The sequence below is a fragment of the Xiphias gladius genome, chromosome 5, assembly GCF_016859285.1.
Source record: "Xiphias gladius isolate SHS-SW01 ecotype Sanya breed wild chromosome 5, ASM1685928v1, whole genome shotgun sequence".
In the NCBI taxonomy this organism is placed as follows: domain Eukaryota; kingdom Metazoa; phylum Chordata; class Actinopteri; order Istiophoriformes; family Xiphiidae; genus Xiphias; species Xiphias gladius.
The window spans coordinates 11,420,032-11,443,615 of NC_053404.1; the positions used below are offsets into that span (position 1 = coordinate 11,420,032).

A 23,584-nucleotide genomic window follows, 5' to 3' on the forward strand; every position below is an offset into this window, starting at 1 on the left:
ATACAATATTATGAAAAAGTTTAGGCACCCCTGGTCAAAATTTCTTTTACTGGAATAGCTAAGTGTGTAACAGATGACCTGATTTTCCAAAAGGCACAAAGTTAAAGATGACAAATTTCTTTGATATTTTAAGCAAGATTCCTTTTTTATTTCTATAGTTTCAAAGGTTTCAAAATAACATAAAAAGAAAAAGGGTCCGACTCAAAAGTTTGGGCACCCTGCAAATTGTGTACGCTTTTTGTAGCCAGCTAAGAATCTTTCAGTTTTTGTTTGAGGGATTTTTGCCCATTCTTCTTGCAAAACACTTCTAGTTCTGTGAGATTCTTGCATGCACTGCTCTTTTGAGGTCTAGCCACAGATTTTTGATGATGTTTAGGTCGGGGGATTTTGAGGGCAATGGCAAAACCTTCTGCTTGCGCCTCCTCGAGGTAGTGTATTGTGGATTTTTGAAGTGTGTTTTTGGTTATTATCCTGTTGTAGAAGCCATCCTCTTTTCATCTTCAGCTTTTAAAGACAATGTTTGCTAAAAGAATTTGCTGGTATTAAATTGAATACACTCTGAATACATTCTGCACCTTTTTTCTCCAAACATACCTTTGCTCATTGTGGCCAGAATGTTCTATTTTAACTTCTCAGAGTTTTTCAAATGTTCCTTTGCAGAATTCTGATGCTAAATTTTGTGGTGAGGATGCAAGAAAGGTTTTTTCTGATGAATCTTTCATCAAGGTCATATTTGTGCAGGTGTTGCTGCTCAGTAGAACAGTGCACCACCACTCCAGAGTCTGCTAAATCTTCCTGAAGGTCTTTCACAGTCAAATGGGGGTTTTGATTTGCCTTTCTAGCAATCCTATGAGAAGTTCTCTCTGAAAGTTTACTTGGTCTTCCAGACCTCAACTTGACCTCCACTGTTCCTGTTAGCTTTCGTTTTTTAATGACATTAAGAACTGAGGAAACGGCAACCTCAAAAAACTTTGCTATCTACTTATAGCCTTCTCTTGCTTTGTGGGCATCAGTTATTTTAAATTCCAGAGTGCTAGGCATCTGATTAGAGGAGCCCATGGTTGCTGATTGTTGGGACAATCACCGAGGAGTCAGAGTATTTATAAAGCTTTGAAATTTGCATCACTTGCCCTTTCCTAACAATGACTGTGAACAAGCAAGAGCCCTAACAGGCTAATTAAAGTCTGAGACCTTGGTAAAAGCTATCTGAGAGCTCAAATCTCTTGATTTCCCCAGACTTTTGTATTGTGCTCCTTTCCTTTTTTAACTCTAAAATTGTATGGAACAAAAATAATAGACAAATCTTGCTTAAAATGTTGAATAAGATTTTTCACCTTGAACTTTATGCCTTTTGGAGATCAGTCCATCTTCTACTCACTTAACTTTTCACAGTAACAGAAATTTTGACCAGGGGTGCCCAAACTTTTTACTGAGTCCTGCTGATTTTAAAGTGCCAACAGGGTGGTGGATCTGGTCAGGGAGGTGCTGAAAGGCTAGTATAAAGCACAGTGATCAATTTGAATGAGAGAGAATGTAGCCTTGAGAGGAAAAAGAGGTGTTTAATTGGATATTCACGCTCTGTTACCTTCCTGACAGAAATAATCTCACTCACTCACCTTGTTTGCCACTCAGAGGCCTCTATCTACAGGCTGCTAATTAACACAGTTCCTAATGCTTCATGAGCAAAATGGTTATATGCACAGAGAAAACTGGCTCATATTTGAAAAATTCTATTTATAGTAAATGTTTTTTGTATTCAAATTCAAACATAATAGGGATATCATTCAAAGAAATGTTCAGAAAATGTCTGTGGTAGCAAAGCTTATACTAGAGATTAATATCATTATATTGCTATTATTGTCAGTTAAGTTTTTTTAATAAATATAAAAATAAATTATTTTACTTGCAAAAAATTAGTAGCAGCTCTGAAGCACAGCAAAATGCTAACATCGGCATGCTAACATGCTCATAATGCTAACATGCTGATGTTTAGCATGTATAATGTTTACCATGTTTGTCATTTTAGTGTGTTATAGTTGCATGCTAATTTTCGCTAATTAGCAATCAGCACAAAATACATTTGAAGCTGATGGGAAGGTTATTAGTTTTGCAGGTTTTTGGTCATAAACCAAAGTATTTGACAGATTAAAAATATGATCTGATGATCCTAATTTTGCCAGTGCATCAGTTCTTCTTGAGGAGAACATGAGTCTCTAAGTCAAGTATCACAACAATCCATCCAGTAGATGCTGAGACATTTCACTCAAAACCACAACCTCGTGGAGGAACCAGAAAATCCCTATCATATGGGGTCATGAATGTTTTCATAAAATTGAATGGCAATCTATCCAATAGTTGTTGAGATTTTTTTTTTATATTGACCAAAGTGGTGGGCAGACCAACATTGCTATTGCCAGTGCCATTCCGATATATTGTTCAACATACACATACATAAACAATATTCAGATTGTGGTCCATCTCATCCTGCGAGTCACGTCTCATGACACTTGGACTTCTTTATATACAGCACAAGCAAGTCACTCACACTGTCAGTTTCTCTGACAGCCACAAGCCCTGCTCTTGTGACCTTTGGCTGTGACCTTTAGAAGTCCCCAAATGCAACTTTGGGAAAATAATTTATGTCATCGGCCCTGCTGTCAAAGTGGAATATCACATGTGGCTGACTGAACAGTATACCTCATGTTGCTAGCAAATTCATAGAAAGATGAAAGTGCTGAAGAGAGCTTGCGAACTACTCAGCTGGTACATTGTGTGTGCATCCAGTAATGATTGCACAAGTCAACATTTGGTGGGGTCATTTGGAACAAATGGCTGTTTTATATATCATGCACATGAAAATGCATTTTGTGGAGGACCAATATTTAAAGAAAAATGCACAAATTTTCTGCTGCTCACACAACTTTTCCCAACCTCACCCACTTACATAAACACTAGCACATACATCCCATCTCTAGCCTCTATATGGTATGTACATACACAACTGTTTGTGTGTCTGTTGCCTAAAACCTGCTTACTCAGGTTGTAAGAATGAAGTCGAGGTAAAGAGAGATTGATCTTCTGGAGTCAGACATAGCTGGGCTGTACATTGGGCTGGATCAGCAACCCCCACCCACCACCCCCAACCTCAACCAACCAAACTGCGGTGTGATTAATAACACCCCCTCAATTAAACTTTGCACACAGATTGGACATCAGGGTGAAGGTTGATGGAGAAGAGCATGGCGTGTGGTGTTACACCCCATCATACTGATTAGGGTTTGGACATCAGACAGAGTCCCTTCCACCTTTATCCTGCTGCCTCGTGCGATTTGTATCAGGTATCCTTCCATTGCTAGTGATGCCATTTGTCGCTGCAAGGCCCTGTTGAAGACCCCATTAAAAATGGGTGGAGGGAGTCTTTTACTCTGAGTGATTTATGAAGTGCTGGTGTGTACTTATGGTGCTTTGGTTTTACAGTGTTGTGCTTGAGGAAGATCAAAGTCTTGAAAGTTGTCAGAGCAAACCACACTGGACAGAAGTGTCTCACACTTATAACAAAGTGTGTTATATCACTGTCTGTTTTCATTGGAGTTGACAGCCATCTTTAGGTCATTCAGAAGAGCCAGAGAGAAAATAAAAGTTTATGAGATCAAAGACATGAAAACTTTGAGATTATAGAAAACTGAATCTGTATAACTCACACTCTGACAAGTCATTTGTGTACGAAGTAATTTTTAATCTATGCTCAGTAACACAAGCAAACATGTAAAAAGAGTTAGTTGCAACTAAACCATTGAATAACCTAACATTTGGTTATACACTCTGAACAGAAATATCTCAACTTGGTGAATGGGTTTCATCTTACAGTATATGGGTAGCACTCCAGTTGGGGTTCAGGAAAATAGTGTTTGCTACGCTCCATCTATACATTAAATGCCGTTAACACAAGCTCTCACAAATATATATTTAACTCAGAAGCCAAAGTAATAGCGAACACAATATCAAAATTCAAAAACATTTCTTTTTTACAAAAAATATAAAAAGTACGGTGACAAAGACTGAACTTGATGCAGGCTGATATGAATACTCCCAATTACTTGCCAGAATTCACATAAACTTTTTTTTTCTTTTCGAAACACTTGAGACATTGAATAAATTTATTTAGAAAAACTACATACATAAGCTTTGAACTTAACTTCCTGTACAAAAAACGTGTACCTTTAAAAGAAAAAAATCAAAACCACAAAAACACATGTAAATAAGAGGTTTTACACTGAGTTCAATCACTGCTAGCTGCTAGACCCTGCAAGAGCCTATAACTGAAAAAAACAAAACAAAACAAAAAAGGACAAATTTGACCATATACTTCAAATATCTACATACTGATTCAAGGACTGGGGGTGGATATTGATGTATCAAGAGACTGCTGCAGCAGTAAATGGTAAAAGCCACCAGGCATAACCGCAGCCTTTGTTTTTATGACTTCCAAAACCAGTCCTGAACCTATGACCAGCAAAGACACTGCTTACAAGTACCCAAACACTGGAATGCGATCAATCATGCAAAACAAAATAGAACGGCAGAGAAAACACGTCAGATGAAGTCATGCAAAGTGGTTTTGGTGGTTTTTTTCCTCATTACAAATACAGGTTTGTTTTAGAGGCATCACAAGAAAGTTAAAAGGGATCACATTTCCCACTGTCTCTTTGAGTTGAGTTCTTATTTTTCCTGTTTTGTCCACGTTGGGAAATCAAGTTATCCGTTTATCTGTCAGAGTCAAGGCAACATATGCCCCCGAAAATTGAGCCTTCCAAGTGTACCCCAAGGCACCTGAGAGAAAGTGGGCATTTCCCTCTGTTGGCAACACTGTGTGTCTGTGTTTTCTTTACATACCAGCTGCCATAGAGTCTCAGAGTGGGACTATCCCACGCGTGGTGTCATGAATCTCAATACAAAGCACAAAGAAAAGAATACAGTCAAAATGGATGATAGGGTTGGTGTCCCCACTATGGTATGGAGACTGGACTGCTGAATCAAGGGTTAATACTCATCGTAGGTATTGAGGTCGGCGAAGTATGCGTTCGTATAGCTCTTCCCAGCAAGCTGTGGGTTGAAGTACTTATTTCTTTCCTCCAGAATCAGATTGTTTTTGTTGAAGGCCTGTGGATAAAAAAAGTAAAATGAGAGGGAGAGAGGAGAAAGGGAGTCAGCATGGACTTTCTTGCGACACTTGGATCAAGTGATTATTTAGCCAAGATGGTAAGGTAAAAGCAAATCCATCTAGCCCAAAATAAAGGAAAAAAAGAGCAACACAAATCAATGACAGGCCACTCAGTGAATGAAACATACATTTCACAGAGCAAGGTCAAAGCATTTGCAAACAGGCTGGAAAAAATGATAAGCCACCACAGGGCTAAATTATTTTGATGAAATTCTGCATGTCCACCTCTGTCATCTCTAATACCCAGCCATCAGCAGTTTTTATGGCCTTCGGATTGTTGGTCCTCTAGAACAATCTAAGCCATAAAAATCGATCAAAACAGAGTCACTTTTCTCTTAAACAATACGGAAGTGCAATGGGGTCATCTTGTCTGTCCCTGCATGACATGGTAAACATGGAATCAGCTTCTGATGTGTTGCTCAATACAACCTCAGCACTTTGGCAAATGGATGTGCTCATATCCAGTCTATTGTTTAGTGTGTGTATGCCAGGACTCCCCTGGGGCAGCATAACTGAACACTTGATGATGCTGCATTTGCAGTTGATGGATGTTACCAACTGACAGGGATAGGGAAGGTGTGTGCTGGACAAAAAACTCATATATTTCTTTCTTTCCCATTATGTGATTTCCACACAAAGGGAATGTAATCAACACCCCTGGTAATGTGTCTCTGCAGGTGGCCTCATGGCTGCTTTAAAACAGCTGTGCGACAACAGCTGTTTGCATCATTTGTCTTTTTGTGTTAAACTTCTTTAATAGGCTCAAGAATTATTACATTTGAGTTTTTGGAGCTGTCGACAAAATGTGCTTAAACTATGAAGAGGCATTAGTGATAGCGAGGTAACATGAGCGTAATAAAAGAGAATCATGATGAATTTTCTTTCTCAACCCATAAAATCTAGTAAAAACACAGGACAAAACAAGAAAGACAATCATAAAAAAACATGCAAATGGAGGCACTTGTTGAAAGAGAAAAATAAGAGAGGGATACACTGCCTTCTCAAAAGCCGGGACGTAGAAGGGTGGGGGGGTGTGTGATGGCGGGATGAAGGGATCTGAGCAGAGAAAGAGAAACTAGAGTACTGTACTCCAACCTGCCACACACAAGAAGTGCCATGGGAAGTGGAAGGGCAGGGCACGGTGGGGAAGAGGAAGTAGTAGTGGTTGGGGTCAAAGAGTTGTTGGGGGGGTCAAGAGGCGGGATGTCGTAGAGGTCAGAGGTCAGTGGTTAGTAGAAAATCTCCAGGCCACGCATGGACACCCCCATGTTAGCAGAGAGAGGCTGGTGCATGGCGGGGTCGTCCAAAGGCAAGAGTACCGACACATCTGGCTGCAAGGAGGAGAGGAATTGGCAAGAGTCATCCTCAAAGAAACCCTACGCCCATATTCCGTCTTACAGGAAGGCTGGAAATGTGATAAATTGTACATAAAACTACAGCTAAATGGTGACTTAGGTTTGTGATCATAAACTAGACTCCTGGAAATACTCCATTTGGCCAACAAACTAGTATGGAGGGTACCTATGACTAATGACAAATGTGTCATCAACATCGGGATTTCAGCCAATAAGTCTAATATATGACATCAGGTGTTCATCATTCCTTCCTATAAATGCTCAAAAGTGGTATATTATGGTTCTGCACACTTATTGGATGAAAATTCACTGCAACATTTGAACTGTTTAGGCTCAGTGAGTGAGAGTAAGGGGGCAGAATGTGCTTTTGAAAATCAGATAGTGTTCATTTGTCACACAGCTCCCTTTGTATTTTCACACAGACTGTCTATATTCATATCTGCCTCTATCTGCAAGGGACCGAACTGAATTATGCTCTATGCTCCTGACTCTAATTGCATGACAGATGAACGCTCCTCACACCTTTATTCTGCAATGATTACATTTGGAGATATTTGCTCAGAGCCAAAGGATCTGTTCTTATTCTGTGGCAGTTTTACAAATAGAAATTCAGTTATTCACTTAGTTTATAATATATATCTGACATTGAAGACTTCCCCTGACATCAGACACACAAAAGGAAAACCTACCTAAAAAAATGCTGATTCATCAACTGACTGCCTTCTAAATTTCTCCCCTGAGCAAAAGTGTAAGGAATGGATTAAACAGCGCCTTTTTATGCTCTAAAGTAAGCTGAAAATGTTAGATTTTCTGGCTAACCAGTTTAGTAACTTAGCATTATTTCCAAGGTAAAGAGTTAGCACATCATACGAACTGCAAGCTCCATTCACAACTGTCATATCCACTGTGTAGTATTTCCTGACAGTGTGGAAATCAGTAATGGATGCTATCGTAGTTAAAGAGTATCAATAATATTCGTGGTTCTGTCCTGCCCCTAATTCAATTTGGTCAAATCAACACTTCAGCAACCCCAGCCGATTATCTGAAATAGCATTACATTTTCCAATCTCATCGTTTAGCACTCATCCTTAGCCTTTTCTCTTGTAATGTTAAATGTGAAAAAAAAATACTGTTTTAAAATATGAACAAGCATGTAAGATAAGCAGCTAAAAAGGATTCTGTTAGATGAAATAACATCAGATTCCTTCTTTTCATACCATACTTATAATACTACTAACTGTAGACAACAAGCTGTACGCTACAAACCAGAAGGTGTTTCTTTATCTTATCAGTTGGTGAGGATGCCAGACTTTTTTCCCTGGAACATTATAGCTATAGCCTCAGTCTTGTTGCACAATATCATGAAAGTGATAATGAGAAAATTCATGCATGACATTAATATTAGCTTATTTAACTAGCTATCTACAGATAATAAAATCTGCCAGTGATTGTTTTCATTTCAGCCAGCAAAACCATCGGTCGCCGGCTAGAAATGAGAGGTGTCTTTAGTCTACTTCTGTCTTATATCAAGGACCTAATATTTAAAAAATTGGGACAAATTTTGAGTAGAAAATCCGCCACTTTTATTAGTGTAAAATGCATATCTACAGTGTGAAAGTGGAAAGCTTGACAGACATAGCAACAGTAAGTAGTTAGCTACTGTAAGCTAATGCTAATGCTAAAACTCTGTGAGTTGGTTGGAAACTCAGTCTCCAGCAGACTTTTTAATGTTTCCAGGTGTTTTTTTTACACAAGAACCAAAAGGGTTCTTAAATATGCATGACTGCTAAGTACATGGTATCATGCTAAAGCTGCATGTGTCAGGTAAAAAGTCAGCATTCTAACCAGTTAATCCATGAAAAAGATGTAAATACAGAAACAGCACTGAAAGACAGGAGACTGTAAAACAAATGTAACAGTAACTAAGGGGGACGCGATTTTGAAAACGGTCATTTTAGCTCCTCTACGACTATGAACAATATACTAGCATAGCTGCTTGTCAAATGTAAGACGGATAGGTGCCACAGCTTATAAATGGCCAACTAATGCCAGACTATCTTACAAATGGAATTTGTAAAAATATGTTGTGGCCAATCTTTTCATTAGTATAAAAACTACTCGAGTTATTGCTTATAAAGCAATCTTTAGGGTAAGAAATGCACTGGGTGTTAAAGTGGTTGAAACACCCTTTAATCACGAGCACTGGGAATCCTTGAAAAGAGTCCAGCCGGAACATGAAGTAGCTGTGGACAAGCACTAATCACCAGCTCAGTCTGACACTAAAGGCCTTGATGTATCAATGGATAAGAGGCTGTTTGGACCATGAGAGTAGCTGGATCACTTTCACTGACACTGGTATATCCAAGTATTTGCACTTGAGCATGCAATAATGGCACAAAGACCCTGTCTAAGCAGAAAAATGTGAAGATGCAGAGCCTCTTTGTTGATTACCTACTCAGGCACCGATAAGTAATTGCATTAGTATGTTATGAGAAAGCAGTGTATGGCCACTGACACAGAACAAAGTCACACACTGAGGCACAAAATAGAGGAGCACACACAGAGAGGATGTACGCACGACTGCCAATCTGATACATGACTAGCGAGTGTCAGTGCATGACAGGAGGTGGTGTGACAGTAAGAATCATGCAGTAAGAAGTGTATTTAATCACAACTGACACTGGAGGAAGAAGCAACCCGTTGCTCACCGACTCGAAGTGGGAGCGTAACATCAATTGATTAAGTCAAACAGCAAGGAAATGTTACAAACTGCTGCTTTGCCTCTACACATCCAAATATCTCTCAAGTGTGACCCTCAGTGGACCCAGAACAAACCTATCCACAGACCTTAATGGCTTCTACGGAGTCGTATTTGTCCAGTTTATTGATGTGGTTGGTGATGCTGGTGTTGAGTGGTGCAGCTGAGATGGGGTGAATGACGGTGGCGTCGTGTGACTGCTGCTGGTAGCGCTGACAGTATGAATAGAGCAGCAGGGTAACCAGACAGCCAAGGATGGAGCTGCTGAGCCCCACAGCGATCATGTGGAAGAGGTTGAAGTCTGGAAGAAGAGAGAGGAGGACAGAGGGGGATGAGAGAGAGGCTGGGGGTAATTCTCTGTCAATTTACACAATAAAAAAGACTATTCTGTACTGTTGAGGGAAATCAAGAATATTTGTCTCTTCTTCTTCAGTCTCATTCTTATTTTCATCTTAGTCTGTCTCTCCTTTTGTTTTCTGTGTGCTATCACAGATCGAAATTGGGAATTTTTCCAAAACCAGTGTAATATAAAACTTATGCCCAGTTTGGATTCGACATTAATATGCGACGTTTAATTAGATACTTTGGCTGTTTGTTCACATTGGCTGTAATTACAGTAAGAATGGGTTTTCAGCTGTCAAATATGCATTAATGATCCAGTTCATTCAATTTCTTTTTCACTCCAAAAATGCAAATTTGCATTAAAGCTCCTGCTGTATCATTTTCTCTCTGCTCTCTCCTCCTGTCGCTTTCTGCAGGTATTTCTTCTTCTGGAGCTATAGAGTCTGGATCTGTGCTTGCAAGCCACCTGCTGCCCCTGTGCTCACCCACTGCTACAATAATAATTATTATTAGTCTTACTATAATCACTTTCAGTTTTATTTTTAGTATTATTATTATTTTTATTAGTCTTCTTCCTCTTCTTACATATAGCTTTATGTGGATGGGTGCGTCTCTTTCTCTCTCAACCAAACCAGTCGAGGCAGACAGCGGCCCCACCTGAACCTGGTTCTGAGAGTTTTTCCTTGCCACTGTTGCTTGGTCTACACCTGCTCTATATGAAAAGTGCCCTGAGATAACTTCTGTTATAATTTGGCCCTATATAGAAAAAATTGACTTGACTTGATTTTCAAGGATGCCAAAAATAAAAAATACATTAAATACATTGAAGCAAAGAATTTCATTTGTTTTATTTCTACTTCCTGTACATCCATATCAAGCAATTAGCAATTAATTATCACACATTATACTTTACTTTTTATTGTGCTTTTCTATATTTTTCTGTAACACTGTAGTAGTCTAACAACTAGAACTGATATGTTGTATTCATTAAACACAGATGTTTTATTTATGACTATAAGCATAAGACTAACCAAAGGTTATAAATATACTGTAGTTTGATCAGCTACAAACTATTAATTACTTTTCTATATCAAGCGAACTGTTCTCTACTGACTTCAAAAACATATATAGGAGAGAGTGATAGTTTGGGTGTTATTGCCATGAGCAGTGTGTGCATGCTGCAGAGCTCTTTGCAGACTGCATACAGCCTCTAACAAGCTAAATAATATTAGTGAGAGCACTCTGTAGCCTGTGTAAGAGGCAAACACTATAACACACAAAAGGTCCCTAAAGCCTTGCTTCTCCTTATGTGGATCATTGCTTTGAGTGTAGTGTACCAGTCGAAGCGACTTAATGTAGATGAGTATATGTGCATTTTGTATCCACTCACGGCATTATTATATCAGGATTGCTGCGGCTGGGCAGCAGGAGGAGACTGTTAAAAGTGATTTTATTGATTCACCCAAACTCAAACTGTAACTGTTTAAATTACAGTGTTGGTCATTCACCATGGTCATTTTTCCAGGGCTTAGATTTTAATGTATAGATGAAGTAAATTAAAGTTCATTTGCAGCACTACTTACAGTTTATAAGGTGACAAAATAAGCAGAGCCACACTGTATTTCAGCTGGGAATATTTTGAAAAAAGAGTTGATGTTTATGGCTTGAGAAGACTGATACATTTAACAAAATTGATACATCTCATACAGTGCATCTTAGACTTCCTTCAGATATGACTGAGTCATTGGGTCACCATTTTTCTTTAATTTGATTTAGGATTGGAAAGCTATCTTTTTGCCCAAGATACTGTACATGTGCAATGCCAGGTGCTATACCTCCATATCTTTTTGTCTCTCTCTCTCTCACACACACACACACACACACACACACACACACACACACACACACACACACACACACACACACACACACACACATATATAAATTACCTCCACAGCGCCTCTCCTCCTGACTTGACCGTGCAATTGAGACTTCTGACAAAGGAGAAGAAATAGCAAAATAAAGAACAATCAGGGCCAAAAACCATACACTCTCCTGTTATCATGACAAATTGTACCCTTGAATGTGTGTGGAGATGAAAGCTGTACTCAATACGAACCAGATTATCATAAAAAACTCCATGAGCCACGGCCGTGCCAGCTGGAGTGGTTAATTAAAAGTATCAGCTCTCATTATAGGAAATGAACTACAAGACTTTGCTAATGAACCTTAATGGAATACCTTTCCCATTAAAGGGGATGGATGATAAGGTATAAAGAAAAATTGGTAATTCTATAAAGACCTGTAAAGGGATTCATGAGTATTATATTCCGACTAATTGAGACAGAAAGGTTACAAATTTATGTTTCAATCAAATGTTTATTCTTTCTCATAATTAATGATTCCTGAAGTTTAAAAACTCCAGGACTCTATCCATGAATATATATCTTTTCCAAGTATATACAAACATTTTACAGCAGTTGTGGTGTTTGCATTGATACAATGTGAAAAACATTACATCCTTTGTTAAAGGTTTTAATGATCTCTGTGTAGCACAGATCAATGCTCTTGGGTTTCTTGCATTACTGGCTGTCAACAGGGGGATGCCTGTCTAAGCAGATATTAATACTAATGGTGTGTGTGAGCTATATGTGTGTGTATGTGTGTGTTTACTGTATACTGTATGTATATTTAGGTTTCAGAAGGACTTTCTCGACTTTCAGTCATTCAAAAAGAGTACTTTTAAACAACTGTTCATCTGACTGTGTGCAAAACGCTCTCCCAAAGAGTGATTTTCCAGTTGTTCCAGCCCTGCCAGCATCAGTTGTCATTTCAGCTGGCAAGATCGAAGGTCACTGTCTAGAAATGAGAAGCTTGCTGACAATTAAGAATTTGCTGGAATTTGCAGTTAACAATCAAAAACTCAAAACTAATCTCAGTAGGAACAAAGTTTCATTATTAAAGGGCAAATCATAATTGAAACATAGATGCCAGAAAAAAGAAAAGAAAAAAGAAAAATGCTTGAATGACCAGAAAACAGCATATATATGCAATTTCTTCCTCCAGCATTTTAAAAAAGTAAAACTGCTCATGTAAATACTTTCTGCATGGCCTGACAAGACTCCGAGACTCATAATGAAACTTATACACCAGCAGGATTGTTGGACTGAGTAGGTAGACTGTTGTACCTGGGTTCATGTCCCCGTGTAATCACCTGCTGCACTCAGGAGTCCTTGAGCAAGACACTAATACCAACCATCCCCAAAAGTGCTGCCCTGCCGCTGAACCTGACCTCTGATCTGAGATGAGTCCCTCCAAGGGATCAACAGTGTATTTCATTATCACAGGATTCTTGGAAAATGAACCAAATTACTGCAGTGGGCATATGGTGGTGGCTGGTGCAGAATGTCTTTGTATTGAAGCTTGTGTGTTAAGTCATGGATGAGTGCCCAAGACATTACTGAAGGGAAGAAGCTTGTGTGTGCTTACACAGGCAACCATATAAGTGTGTGTGTGATCACCTGGTATAATATTGGAGTCAGGAGAGCATGGCCTGGTTTCGCTATTGTTTCCAGAGCACTGGTTTCCAGTGGGAAACAGGACATCACAGTGACGTACACGCAGCTGGGCTCCGTTGGAGTCACAGTGGGACCACTCCGACCAGCTGGACCAGCTCTCTGGAAATGGTAATGACAGCACATCTGACAGCATACTCTACAGCCTGTCCAGTGTGTCCATATGTGCGTGTGTGTACTGTATGAATTTGTCTGTGCCCAAAGCTGCATATTTGTAATGCAAGAGTGTCCTCCCAAGGGGCTGAAAGAGACTAAATAAAATAAGCAATAAAGCTTTTGATGGATTGGTGGCCGAGTCGTGGCCCTAAGCTGCTTATCACTGAGGTCTTTGTATATGGCTGTGTGTGTGTACCTGGACAGGGCTGCGTGTTGCACAGTGCCTCCTCAGTGTGCAGGCCCAGGCAGATGTCCCCTCCGTAAGCTGGTGGGGGGTTGCTGCAGGTTCGCGTCCTCATGTAGTGTCCCCCTCCACATGTCACAGAGCACTTGGACCATGAAGACCAGCATGACCAGCTGCCATCCACTGAACCCAGAATATCAGAGTTAAAATGTTTATGCTAATGCTAAAAAACTGCATGATTATGTTAGTAGAAACAATTCTACTTCTGTAATTGATGTAGGACAGCAGGAAATAGTCACCAAATTTCATAGCTCCTTGTTTCTAGGAGAATATACCGTAAAAATGTGTGCTTTCATGTTTTCTAGGATTTACGTTCCAGGTCATTTCAAAAGACAATTTCTGTCGGAACATCATTGAGTGATTAGAAGTCCTTCCCAGTCAAACAGTGATGCGTGACACAGAAATGAGAGGCAATTTAAATAATTGTGCATTTGTGTGTTAGAGTGTTTTGAAGTGACAGACATTGTTCTTCATCTAGCTGTTACTACAAATGCCTGACCCCGCCGAACTCAATAGTCTCTCCTCTGATTAATAAAGATAAATAAAGCATTGAAATCTGCTGTTGTTGTTCCTCCCTTCGTACTGTACCAAGTGGCAAACAACTGACAATTAAAATCATGTGAAAATTCATGACAGTATCAGTACTCAAAGAAAATATATAGATACATGAACAGAGGGAGTGACGGAGATACGGGAGAAATGAAAAGAGAGAAGGAAAAAGAACAATAAGATGGGGGCAATCTTTGGCCATGAATCACAAAACACAAATATCCTTCACCGATCATCTGGATTAAACCTCACTTCATTATGAGGAGATATTCCCTTTTCAGGACCACCTGAGAATTACTTTTAAAGACATGAGGATGGCTGGCAGCACTGTGCAGGTAATTGGAGTTGCTGATGCTTTTTCTCATTTCAGTATAATTTCTCTATCACAAAGTGACACTTAAGTCGATTCCTGGCCCTCCGTGACTGATCGTCTCATCTCAGGCATAGACACAAGAAAAACACAGATTAATTTGTTTCCAAACAAGATGGATGGCAGGCATAACACATTTTCTCTCCTTCATGGTACTACAACGCATTTAAAAAGTACTGGATTTACCATAGGAGGATTACAATTGGTCTAGTGGCATAGTCTGCATCCCTCAAAATAATATCTCACTTTCAGAGGGGTGCTAATTGAGTATGCATTAGTATTCATTGCTACTCAGGCTTGGCTAAATCAGTTCCTTTGAGGGACAGGAGTGCAGAGCTATTCACCAACATACTGTAGCTATGGTATTATTACGGTCAACATCCCAGAATGGGTGTACTACATGTATTAGCACAGTGATGCGCAGGAAAATCAAAGTGTATTCACTGAACTTTTAATCAAGGGGAACACTTGTGGCAACCGTGCAGCTAAAGCCCTCCTGGATAAAGCAAATCTGATGCTCTTAGATCTATCCAAAGTCTTCATCTGAGCTCACATTTAATAACAGCTTAACCTATTAGCAGCTGCGCTCAAGCTGCTGGGGAGCGGAATGGCGTGCACTTTCAGTGAATGAATTAACAGGCTGTAAAAATAGTACTGATAGCCGTTCATTCTCTTGTCTCTTTCGCTTGCTTACAGCATGGCAGCAATTATGAAGACAGATAGCGGGTGCTGAAGACAATGTGCAGTTCCAGGCTTTTAGAGAGATACCTAAGCTCTTCTCCAGGCGGCTTGATTAATATTCATCTGAGACAACGTCCCGCTTGTCTGCTTAGCGCCCATGCTCGATACCTGGTGTGCTTTATGCCAAAAACTTAGCACTGGTTTTCCATTTAGACAGCTTACTTCCCTTGTCAGACAGAGCATTCTTTTAATTAGAAAGCTTTCTCTTGCTGTCTTCCATTAGAGCAGTGTTGAAAATGCATTGTCTCGGGGCTTTTCACAACAGAATAAGGCCTCCCATAGCTGGCAGCATAATTACCAAACAATGTAATTACATACTGCAGCGCCGCAGGGCTTTTCTGATTCCTGGTGTAAATTGGGGTCTTTGTCACACCTCTTATCTGCAACTGATTTATTTTGTGATTCCTGATGATTTGTTAAGTAATTTTGTCAATTCTTTTACCTTTAATCAAGGAAAAACATAACTTGAGTATGGTTTGGAGTAGTGTGTATTTATCTGTGTGTGAGTGAAAAAGAGAGCTGGTTAAGTAGTTGACTCCTGGTCTTGTGAATGATCTTATCTTTGGGTGTGGCATGTGTGTCTTTGCAACTAAAGCTGTTTTGTATCGTGTATATGTGTGCATTTCCCACCTGGACAAGGGGTGATGTTACACTCTTGATACTCCTGTGCTGGCCCCAGGCAGGTCAGCCCTCCGTATCTGGGCTCTGGGTTACTGCAGGTCCTCTTACGGCTACGGATTCCCCGGCTGCAGTCTCGGCTGCACTGGGACCAGGAACTCCAGGATGACCAGCCACCGTTCACCGTGTGGCCTGTTATCTTCCCGAGACGAAGCACCTCACCTGTTAAGTACAAAAACAGACAAGATTAATAATGACACTCTTGTCAAAACAACAGAACAATAATACAGTATCACACGCCAATGGTATCTCAACATTAAGATGACATTTCCTGTAAACTCTGCTGTTTTCTGAAAGAACATGGATGATACTTGTCGTCACTTCCTGTCATACCTGTAGATATTTCATTAAAAATTAACTGGTGGAACAGTATTTGCATACAGTGTACGGCTCATAGGCACTGTCAATCTTAGGATGGATGGATGGATGGATGGATAGATAGATAGATAGATAGATAGATAGATAGATAGATAGAGAGAAAGAAAGATAGATACAGAGATACCACCGTTGACGCCAGTAGAAACCAGCAGCACAAATGTAATTCATCATTTAATTCTTCACAGACCTATTGTCATTTTTTTATGATGGATTCAGTGAGAGCTGAGTGTGTCCTGTCAACATGAGAACATGCTCGCTTGTCAGTTGACTAATCTGTGTACTCTCATCTGGAATGAGTCGAATAGAGGATTCCTAATGAAATATAAAACTGTAATTTCTATTAAACTCTAATTACTGCATGCATTAATCAGTGGTGTGGAAATCTGTCTTGTGGTGAGAGATAAAGAGCAGAATGAGCAGAGAGAGAGAGAGAAAGCACCTTGCTTTTTTGAATGAAAAGAATGAACCCATCTCTTTGAGAGAATAATAACCACCTCCTATGAAATTACAGTCACTGTCCAAGCACTTCCCTGATTATTCACTCGTTTAACAAACTGGGCTATTATCTACTTTTTCAGATAACAGTGGAAGTCTTCATTTTGTGTCCATGCTGTTTCTGCTTTGCGTCAGTCTGGAGTCTGTCTCATTCCGCTCTTTGCCTTTGAAGGAGAGAGGGGAGAGTATTTTTGTGTTGTTGAAACAGACAGCAGAGGTACATCTGGATCCTGAGTCTTCACCACCCAACTATGACACAGTAATCTTCCTCTTCTTCCTGATTCTCCTTTTAATCTCTTGATTTATCTTTTTATTATCACTACCTCATTTATTTTTCTCACTGCCTCTCTCTATCCTTCTCCTCCTCTCTCTCTATCTTTCACATTAACCTTCTCTTGCTTTTTGTCTCACTCCCTCTCTCTCTCTCTCTCCAACATGGCCTCATTGTTTTGTCAGCACGCTCTTTTCGCTGACAGTTATCATGGTGTGGCTACTTTGTATTCTCAGGGAGAGGACAGTGTGTTTACCTAGCGCAAATCATCGATCTGTTCATAACTACGGCTGACCTTGGCAGTGCACAGGCTTACTAACCCCGGCATCAAACTGGCATGAACGCTGATAGGCCCATCGAGGGCCCTACTCTTTATCGATTCTGAGCAGGCAGTGGCAGGCCTGCCACTGTGACCCGTACTCTTTATCAGGCCCTCTGTAGGTCAAGAGACTGGACTCCTGCTCTGAAGGCAATGGAGTACTTCATAATCATGCTTCTCATACATGCAGACATAAACACACACATTACAGGAACCTTATACACACACACACATATGCTCAAATGTCCATGCACACCCCAATACCGGTATGTACAAATGCAAACATCTACACTCAATTATGCTAATTACCACGATACACACACAGCAATTTGCTCACTTTGCTTGCTCAAGCTTTGGCCTGACACTGCTCTGATGTACTGTGGGTATTGTTAATGCATTACAGGTGTTGCCCTCCTGTCACCAAAACAAACAGCAAGGTACCCTCCCTCTCAAATAGGTAGCTACTGGAGCTATCGATCCACATGAGAACCACACACAGCTGGAGAGAATTAATCCTCGCTCTCCTGACGATCCAGGCTGAGCCAAAACTAAGAAGGACACAGCGCGACATCCAATAGTCCCCACTACAAAGAAACTAGGACATGAAAAAGGTCCCTCCTCCCTCCCCTTGCTCAACCTCACACCCTGCTCAAAGGCAAAACAAACTGTTAAAGAAACTTAAGAAGTTTTGTGTGTGTGTGTGTGAGTGAGTGTGTGTGTGTGTGTGTGAGTGTGTGAGTGCGTGACAGAGAGAGAGAGCAAGAGAGAGAGAAAGAGAGAGTATAGACATATGCATGTGTGTGAAAAAGAGGAATGGGGACTCCGTGGGGCCACACAGACATGCAATGCTGTGCAATCTAATGTACTGTATAGGCAACTGTAAAGGCACTCAAATAGTGAAAGTAGTGAGAAGAGAGAAAGTAAAAAAGAGAGAGACAGAGGGCAGAGAGATGAGATGCCATCTGCACACCGGAGATTAAATAATTAAGACATACAGGCAGGAGAGATGTAGAGGTTGAAAAATTGCTAACCTTCAGCAGTGAAACGAGATGCACTGTTGTGTGTGAAAAAAGTTGTATTGACACATGAGTAACACTGGACCACACAGAGAGAAAAAAGTGGAGAAGTGCTTTTGCCAGCCTGTCCTAGATCCTCAACTTCACGATTACTCCCCATTACTCTTCCTCCCTCCTCCTTCTCCTTTACTTGCCTCCCTTTGGAGGAACCAATTTCTTTGAATGTGCACGTATTTGTACATACTCTCCAAATTTGTATCTGACATGCCTGTTTTTGCATACTGTACGTCATGCCTTATAAAACCACAAATTGAGGGGTTCTGGTTGCTTACAGTAGTACAACAGTATTCCCTGAGCTGTCCTGGGTTCTGCCAAGTGATGGTCAACCCAGAAACCCTCCAGAGAGATGCTCTCTGGAAGAGCAAAGTATAGTTTGTAAGGGTGCAATTAAAACCCCATCCCCGCAGAGCATGAGGAATCAGTACATGTACATGGACAGAAACACAGACCCACAAATAGCCAAGAACAAGGATATACAGTTTTTCTTCACTGTTTCTCCACTCATTTTTCAGGTTTTTCCTTTAATTTGTCGCCCGCCTGTACATGCTAACCTGATATGAGTACAAGAAGTTACTGAATGTTATGGTCTGATCTTGAATTCACTTAGGCGAAGTGGTGTCTTCTGCTGAAATACCGTCGTTCCCCATTTACAGGTTTGATTACAGAGAGATTTATTGGACTGGAAGCACAACATTAGACCTAATGCTATATTTGTTTACTTAGTGGAGTTCACTGGTTAAAGGATAAAATTGATTCCTAGTAGCTTAAACTCCACTTTACAGTTGCATTTCTACACCATTAACTTCAAATCACATATTGTTTTCATCACTGGCAACATTTCAGAGTCAGCTGCCAAACAGCAACCTTTCAAAGTAACAAACAACCAAACTCCTGTTACTGTTTTCACAATATCCATGTTTGCTTATTGTTTATCTTTTAGTTTAATTTTTCACAACAAGACTCATCATTGCATGATATGCTTTTCAGTTTCAACCATTCGGCCTCCTCCACGCCATATCCAGACCAAGCCACACTCTTCACTCTGCGACTCGCTACCCCCAAAGACTCTGCCTGCTACCTCCACTGGCACACTCCTGACCCACAGTCCACTCAGCCCCCTGCCTTCAGCCAGTACCTCCATTCTCTCCCTGGACATCACAGCCTCTGCCCTTTGCAGCCTCCTTCCTGCACTTCTCCAGCTCACAGCCCTTTCTCCATACCTCCCTAGCCCAAAGCTCCACTCCTCTTTCCATCTTTTGAATAAACTTCCTGGTTCTTTGTGACTCTGTGTTGCTGCATCTTGCATTTGGGTTCCTTAGTCTCTTTTGACAAGGAAAGTCTTGAAACTGCTCCAAACTGCAACTATATTATTTTGACAAGAAAATTAACCAACTGAATCTTTTTATACTGTGGTGAAAATGAACTGAAACCAACGGCTGGTTGGTGGAAAATTATGGTATGGTTTAGAAAGATTTTTGGAACAATATAAATTACATGCAGTTTGATGTTAAGGTTTTTAAATACACAAAACGTTGGTGCTTTAAGTAATTTATTAAACCAAATAACTTTTTCAGGTACTTTTATTATTCTAAGAACTATTCCTCAGTTTGAATTGACTGATGTTCAACTTGACATTGGTACACTTGAATGTAAGCTTTCCTGACCAGTTTTTTGTTGGCTTTTGTTAAAGTGAATGCAGCAGAAAAAGCAAATATAAACTTTAAGACCAGATTCTCCCCATTTATCCCTCTTGCCAATACAACCGAAGGAAACACAAAAAATCAGCTGGTTCTGCTGGCTCTAGTGGTGGGCTTCAAGTGCAAATTTGGCAAAATTGTAGTCGCTTTTAAAAGAATAAGCCAACTCCAACAACCTGAAATTGCCAACAAACAGTACAAACAGGATTGTTTTTTTTCTACCCAAGGAAACCTGCTTCCATCAAAGAAACAGCCCTTTCCCTCTCCCTGGTAATTTGAAGTACTACAGCACAGCTCTCCAGTCTGCTGGTCAAGTAAAAGCAACAAAGCGGAAAGTGAACCATTGTCAGAGGAGAGGCGAAGACAAGCTCATCACTAAGTCAGAACGTGTATGACCAGAAAGTTTCCTTGGTTGTAATCGTTAGTGTTGATACCTGATTAGGAGACACTATCAAGGTGTCTTCTAATGTGGTGTTCTCCAAGTGGTGTTCATCAGGATTGAAAAAAATTCACAAAATTTCATGTATTCAATTTATTGAATTATATTACAATTTATTATGTAGTAATAGAGTGTGGTTTTATAAAACGAAACCACATTCATGTGGCAACTCACATGTACCCACTATTAATTAAGATTTGGTGGAAGTTCAACAAGGAAAATATTTTCTTTTGCATCATTCTAAGTCAGTGAGTCTATCTTTCAGACTTACGATTACACAACCTGCCACCTCCTCCCCATCACTATGATCTTCAGTTTTTTTTAGAGTTTCAACTGAGAGCCTCCATTTTCCACCTGCTGGCTTTACTCCACCTCCACCATCGTCTTGACTCCAGGGGAATCACGTCTTATCTTCTAACTTCATGGATGTTTATTTTATAAACATTCTTCACAGTAATATAATCTAATCACCAAAGCCCTTTTCTATCTCAATAAATATTGCTATGCATTACCTTTCCAGCTGACCTCTTCTTCCTGAAATATATAATGTGTGATCATGAAGTTCTCCTAGTTCAAAAGTTAATAAGAAGTGCCTTTGTGCCCTAACCTTGATTTACCAAAATGAAATACATGTCAATCTCTTGATGTAAAAATGTGAATAACCCCAAAATTTAGATGGCCAAAATAATTCAGGATTATTTGGCCATCAAATTTGCATATACATTTATTATTTTGTAACTGTGTCCTATAGAAACAGACACCACAGAGACTAGACACCTAGTATATAAATTAAATAAACTCTGTTCAATTGTTAACTCAACTAGTTCTGCTTCTTTCTTGATGCTGACTGTAGGGAGAGAAAGCAAGGCATAAAAACAGAAGGACAATAATGATACTGGAATGGCTTTCATCCCTCATAGGAATTCCTCAGCACTGTCCTGTGTCTACTCAGTATCTGCTCTTGACATCTGTGCAGGGGAAACTAATCTGTAGCCCACAAGAAGGCCCTGGCCTTGATACCAGATCAGCTGAAGTGAAACCCATCAGGCTACTGACATGCCACCGTTTCTCCCTGGGAAAAAATTAGGCCATAAGTCACCGACACAAGCCAGTAAAAATTACAAATGCACAACCTTCTACAGAAATGTCTTCATCTTCCCAGTACTTTATTTTCTCTTGGTGTGTTTGCTTTTTGTCTTTGAGAGTTGCAAATGGAAAAAAACTGGGATGAATGCCTAATTTAAAAAACTTTTTAAGCTCCATATTGCTAGTGCTGAATCATAAAACTAGTGTTGCTGAACTTTTAACTCCTACGCATTATGTAGAGATATTGCTTAAATCAGGCAGACATATCTGTTTTGCTGACACGTGGCTTTGAAAAAAAATCAATGAAATGTTCTATTGGTGCAGTGGACTTGCCTATGGCACCAGAGGGAGTGACTAATAGCAGTTTTTTGTTTGAGGCTGACTAATGATAGATGGGCAGCAGGAGGCAGGAGGGTGAACTCCATCTATATTCCGGCTACAGCAGGCTGATTAATAATTGACAGTTCTTAAAACCAGTACCCCAAAAAATGATTTTCCAGTCATAGCTTAGCAGTGCTGTAGTGGTGTCCGGGTAGGTGACTATACTGTAGCTTCAAAGGATCTAACCCCCCTCCCCCGACTATCCCTGGCTATTCTTAACAACATAACTTGTTTAATTTAAAGGTAATTTAATGTAAGTTGGAAAGTAACCATGTCAATGAAGTACTGTGCCTAAGTATAACTTAAAGGTACTTGTACTTTACCCTGTTGGTTACAATTTGGCCATCTTTATACCTCTGCTTCACAATAATCAAGAGGTAAATATTATACTTCTTATCGTACTTCTTGACAGCTTCAGATACTATTTCTTCACAGATTAACACTTTACATGCAGAAGAAATTAAGATGCACTGCTACAGACTGCACCGCAACAGTTTATAAAATAGTTAGAGGTTGCGCCAACTCGACCAACTACAATGGTTAACAGTCATAGAGGGCACTATTGCATTATGAGAAGCCTACTTTTACTTTTGATACTCTTAAGTACATTCTGGTAACATCTTATTTTTATTATTATTTTCAGCGTATTATTGGTGTAATCATTCTAAATTAGTTTTCACTTGTTCACTTCATATTTGTTGTTGTGTGAGCTGTGGAGCTTGTGGATTATGGAACATCAGGGGCCAAGTCATTTGTTCCCCATGTTTGTCTTTCAGGCCATGGCCACCTTAGAGGTCACCGAGGTCAGGACCTCAGTATTTTTTCTTTGGTGTATATAATAAAAGTCGTGAAATAACTGACTAAAAATACCTCTACTTTAGTGCTCCAAAGATATTGTATGTTTCGTCATCTGATCACCAGTGTCATTGCTTATGTGTGTGTGGGTGGGTGGAGTGAATGATCTACAAAATGCACTCTTCCCATGGTGGCATAACATAATGTTACTTTGTGTCATGTTTGCCATATTGTGTCTTTACTCAACATGGTGGTTCTTTGATGATGTCAACAAAGCGGAAAGCGGAAAGGCAGCTGAATCAGCCGAAGCGTGATACAGGGAACTAGAGAATTTTACTAGCAGACTGCTTGTAGTTCAATGCCATTCAGCCCCAGACATCATCATCAACAGTGGCCATCCATCATGTTGCCATCTAATTATTTTCACTTAAGTGAATTAACTAGCTAACATTAATTCCATCCATCCAATGTCAGACTGATAAACTTTCAACGAAAGTTGAAATATTTTTCTTTCAATTTAGTTTGTGTAAAGGATTGAAATACATATTAAAATGAGATTAGACCTATATATTTTTATTTTAATTGCAAGATTATCCTAGCAGAGGCTCGTAACATTTCCACAAAAATATCAATTGGCCTGGTGTTTACTTTCTTCACT

At 39.8% G+C, this 23,584-nt stretch overlaps 1 protein-coding gene across 4 annotated transcripts in view; it reads right to left on the reverse strand.

Annotated features, from left to right (window-relative positions):
• Positions 1 to 3,770: 3,770 nt before the first annotated feature.
• Positions 3,771 to 23,584, reverse strand: part of sema5a (sema domain, seven thrombospondin repeats (type 1 and type 1-like), transmembrane domain (TM) and short cytoplasmic domain, (semaphorin) 5A) — a 127,480-nt gene continuing 107,666 nt past the window's right edge. For 3 of the 4 annotated variants that reach the window (XM_040127506.1, XM_040127507.1, XM_040127509.1), the window contains 6 exons: positions 15,942 to 16,151; positions 13,604 to 13,774; positions 13,198 to 13,353; positions 11,626 to 11,670; positions 9,424 to 9,635; positions 3,771 to 5,160 (listed from right to left, as the gene is read on the reverse strand). In XM_040127506.1, the coding sequence (XP_039983440.1) occupies positions 5,041 to 5,160; positions 9,424 to 9,635; positions 11,626 to 11,670; positions 13,198 to 13,353; positions 13,604 to 13,774; positions 15,942 to 16,151 (914 nt within the window). In that variant the 3' untranslated portion in view covers positions 3,771 to 5,040. The remainder of the gene's footprint in view (positions 5,161 to 9,423; positions 9,636 to 11,625; positions 11,671 to 13,197; positions 13,354 to 13,603; positions 13,775 to 15,941; positions 16,152 to 23,584) is intronic. The other variant, XM_040127508.1, reaches the window with a different exon arrangement.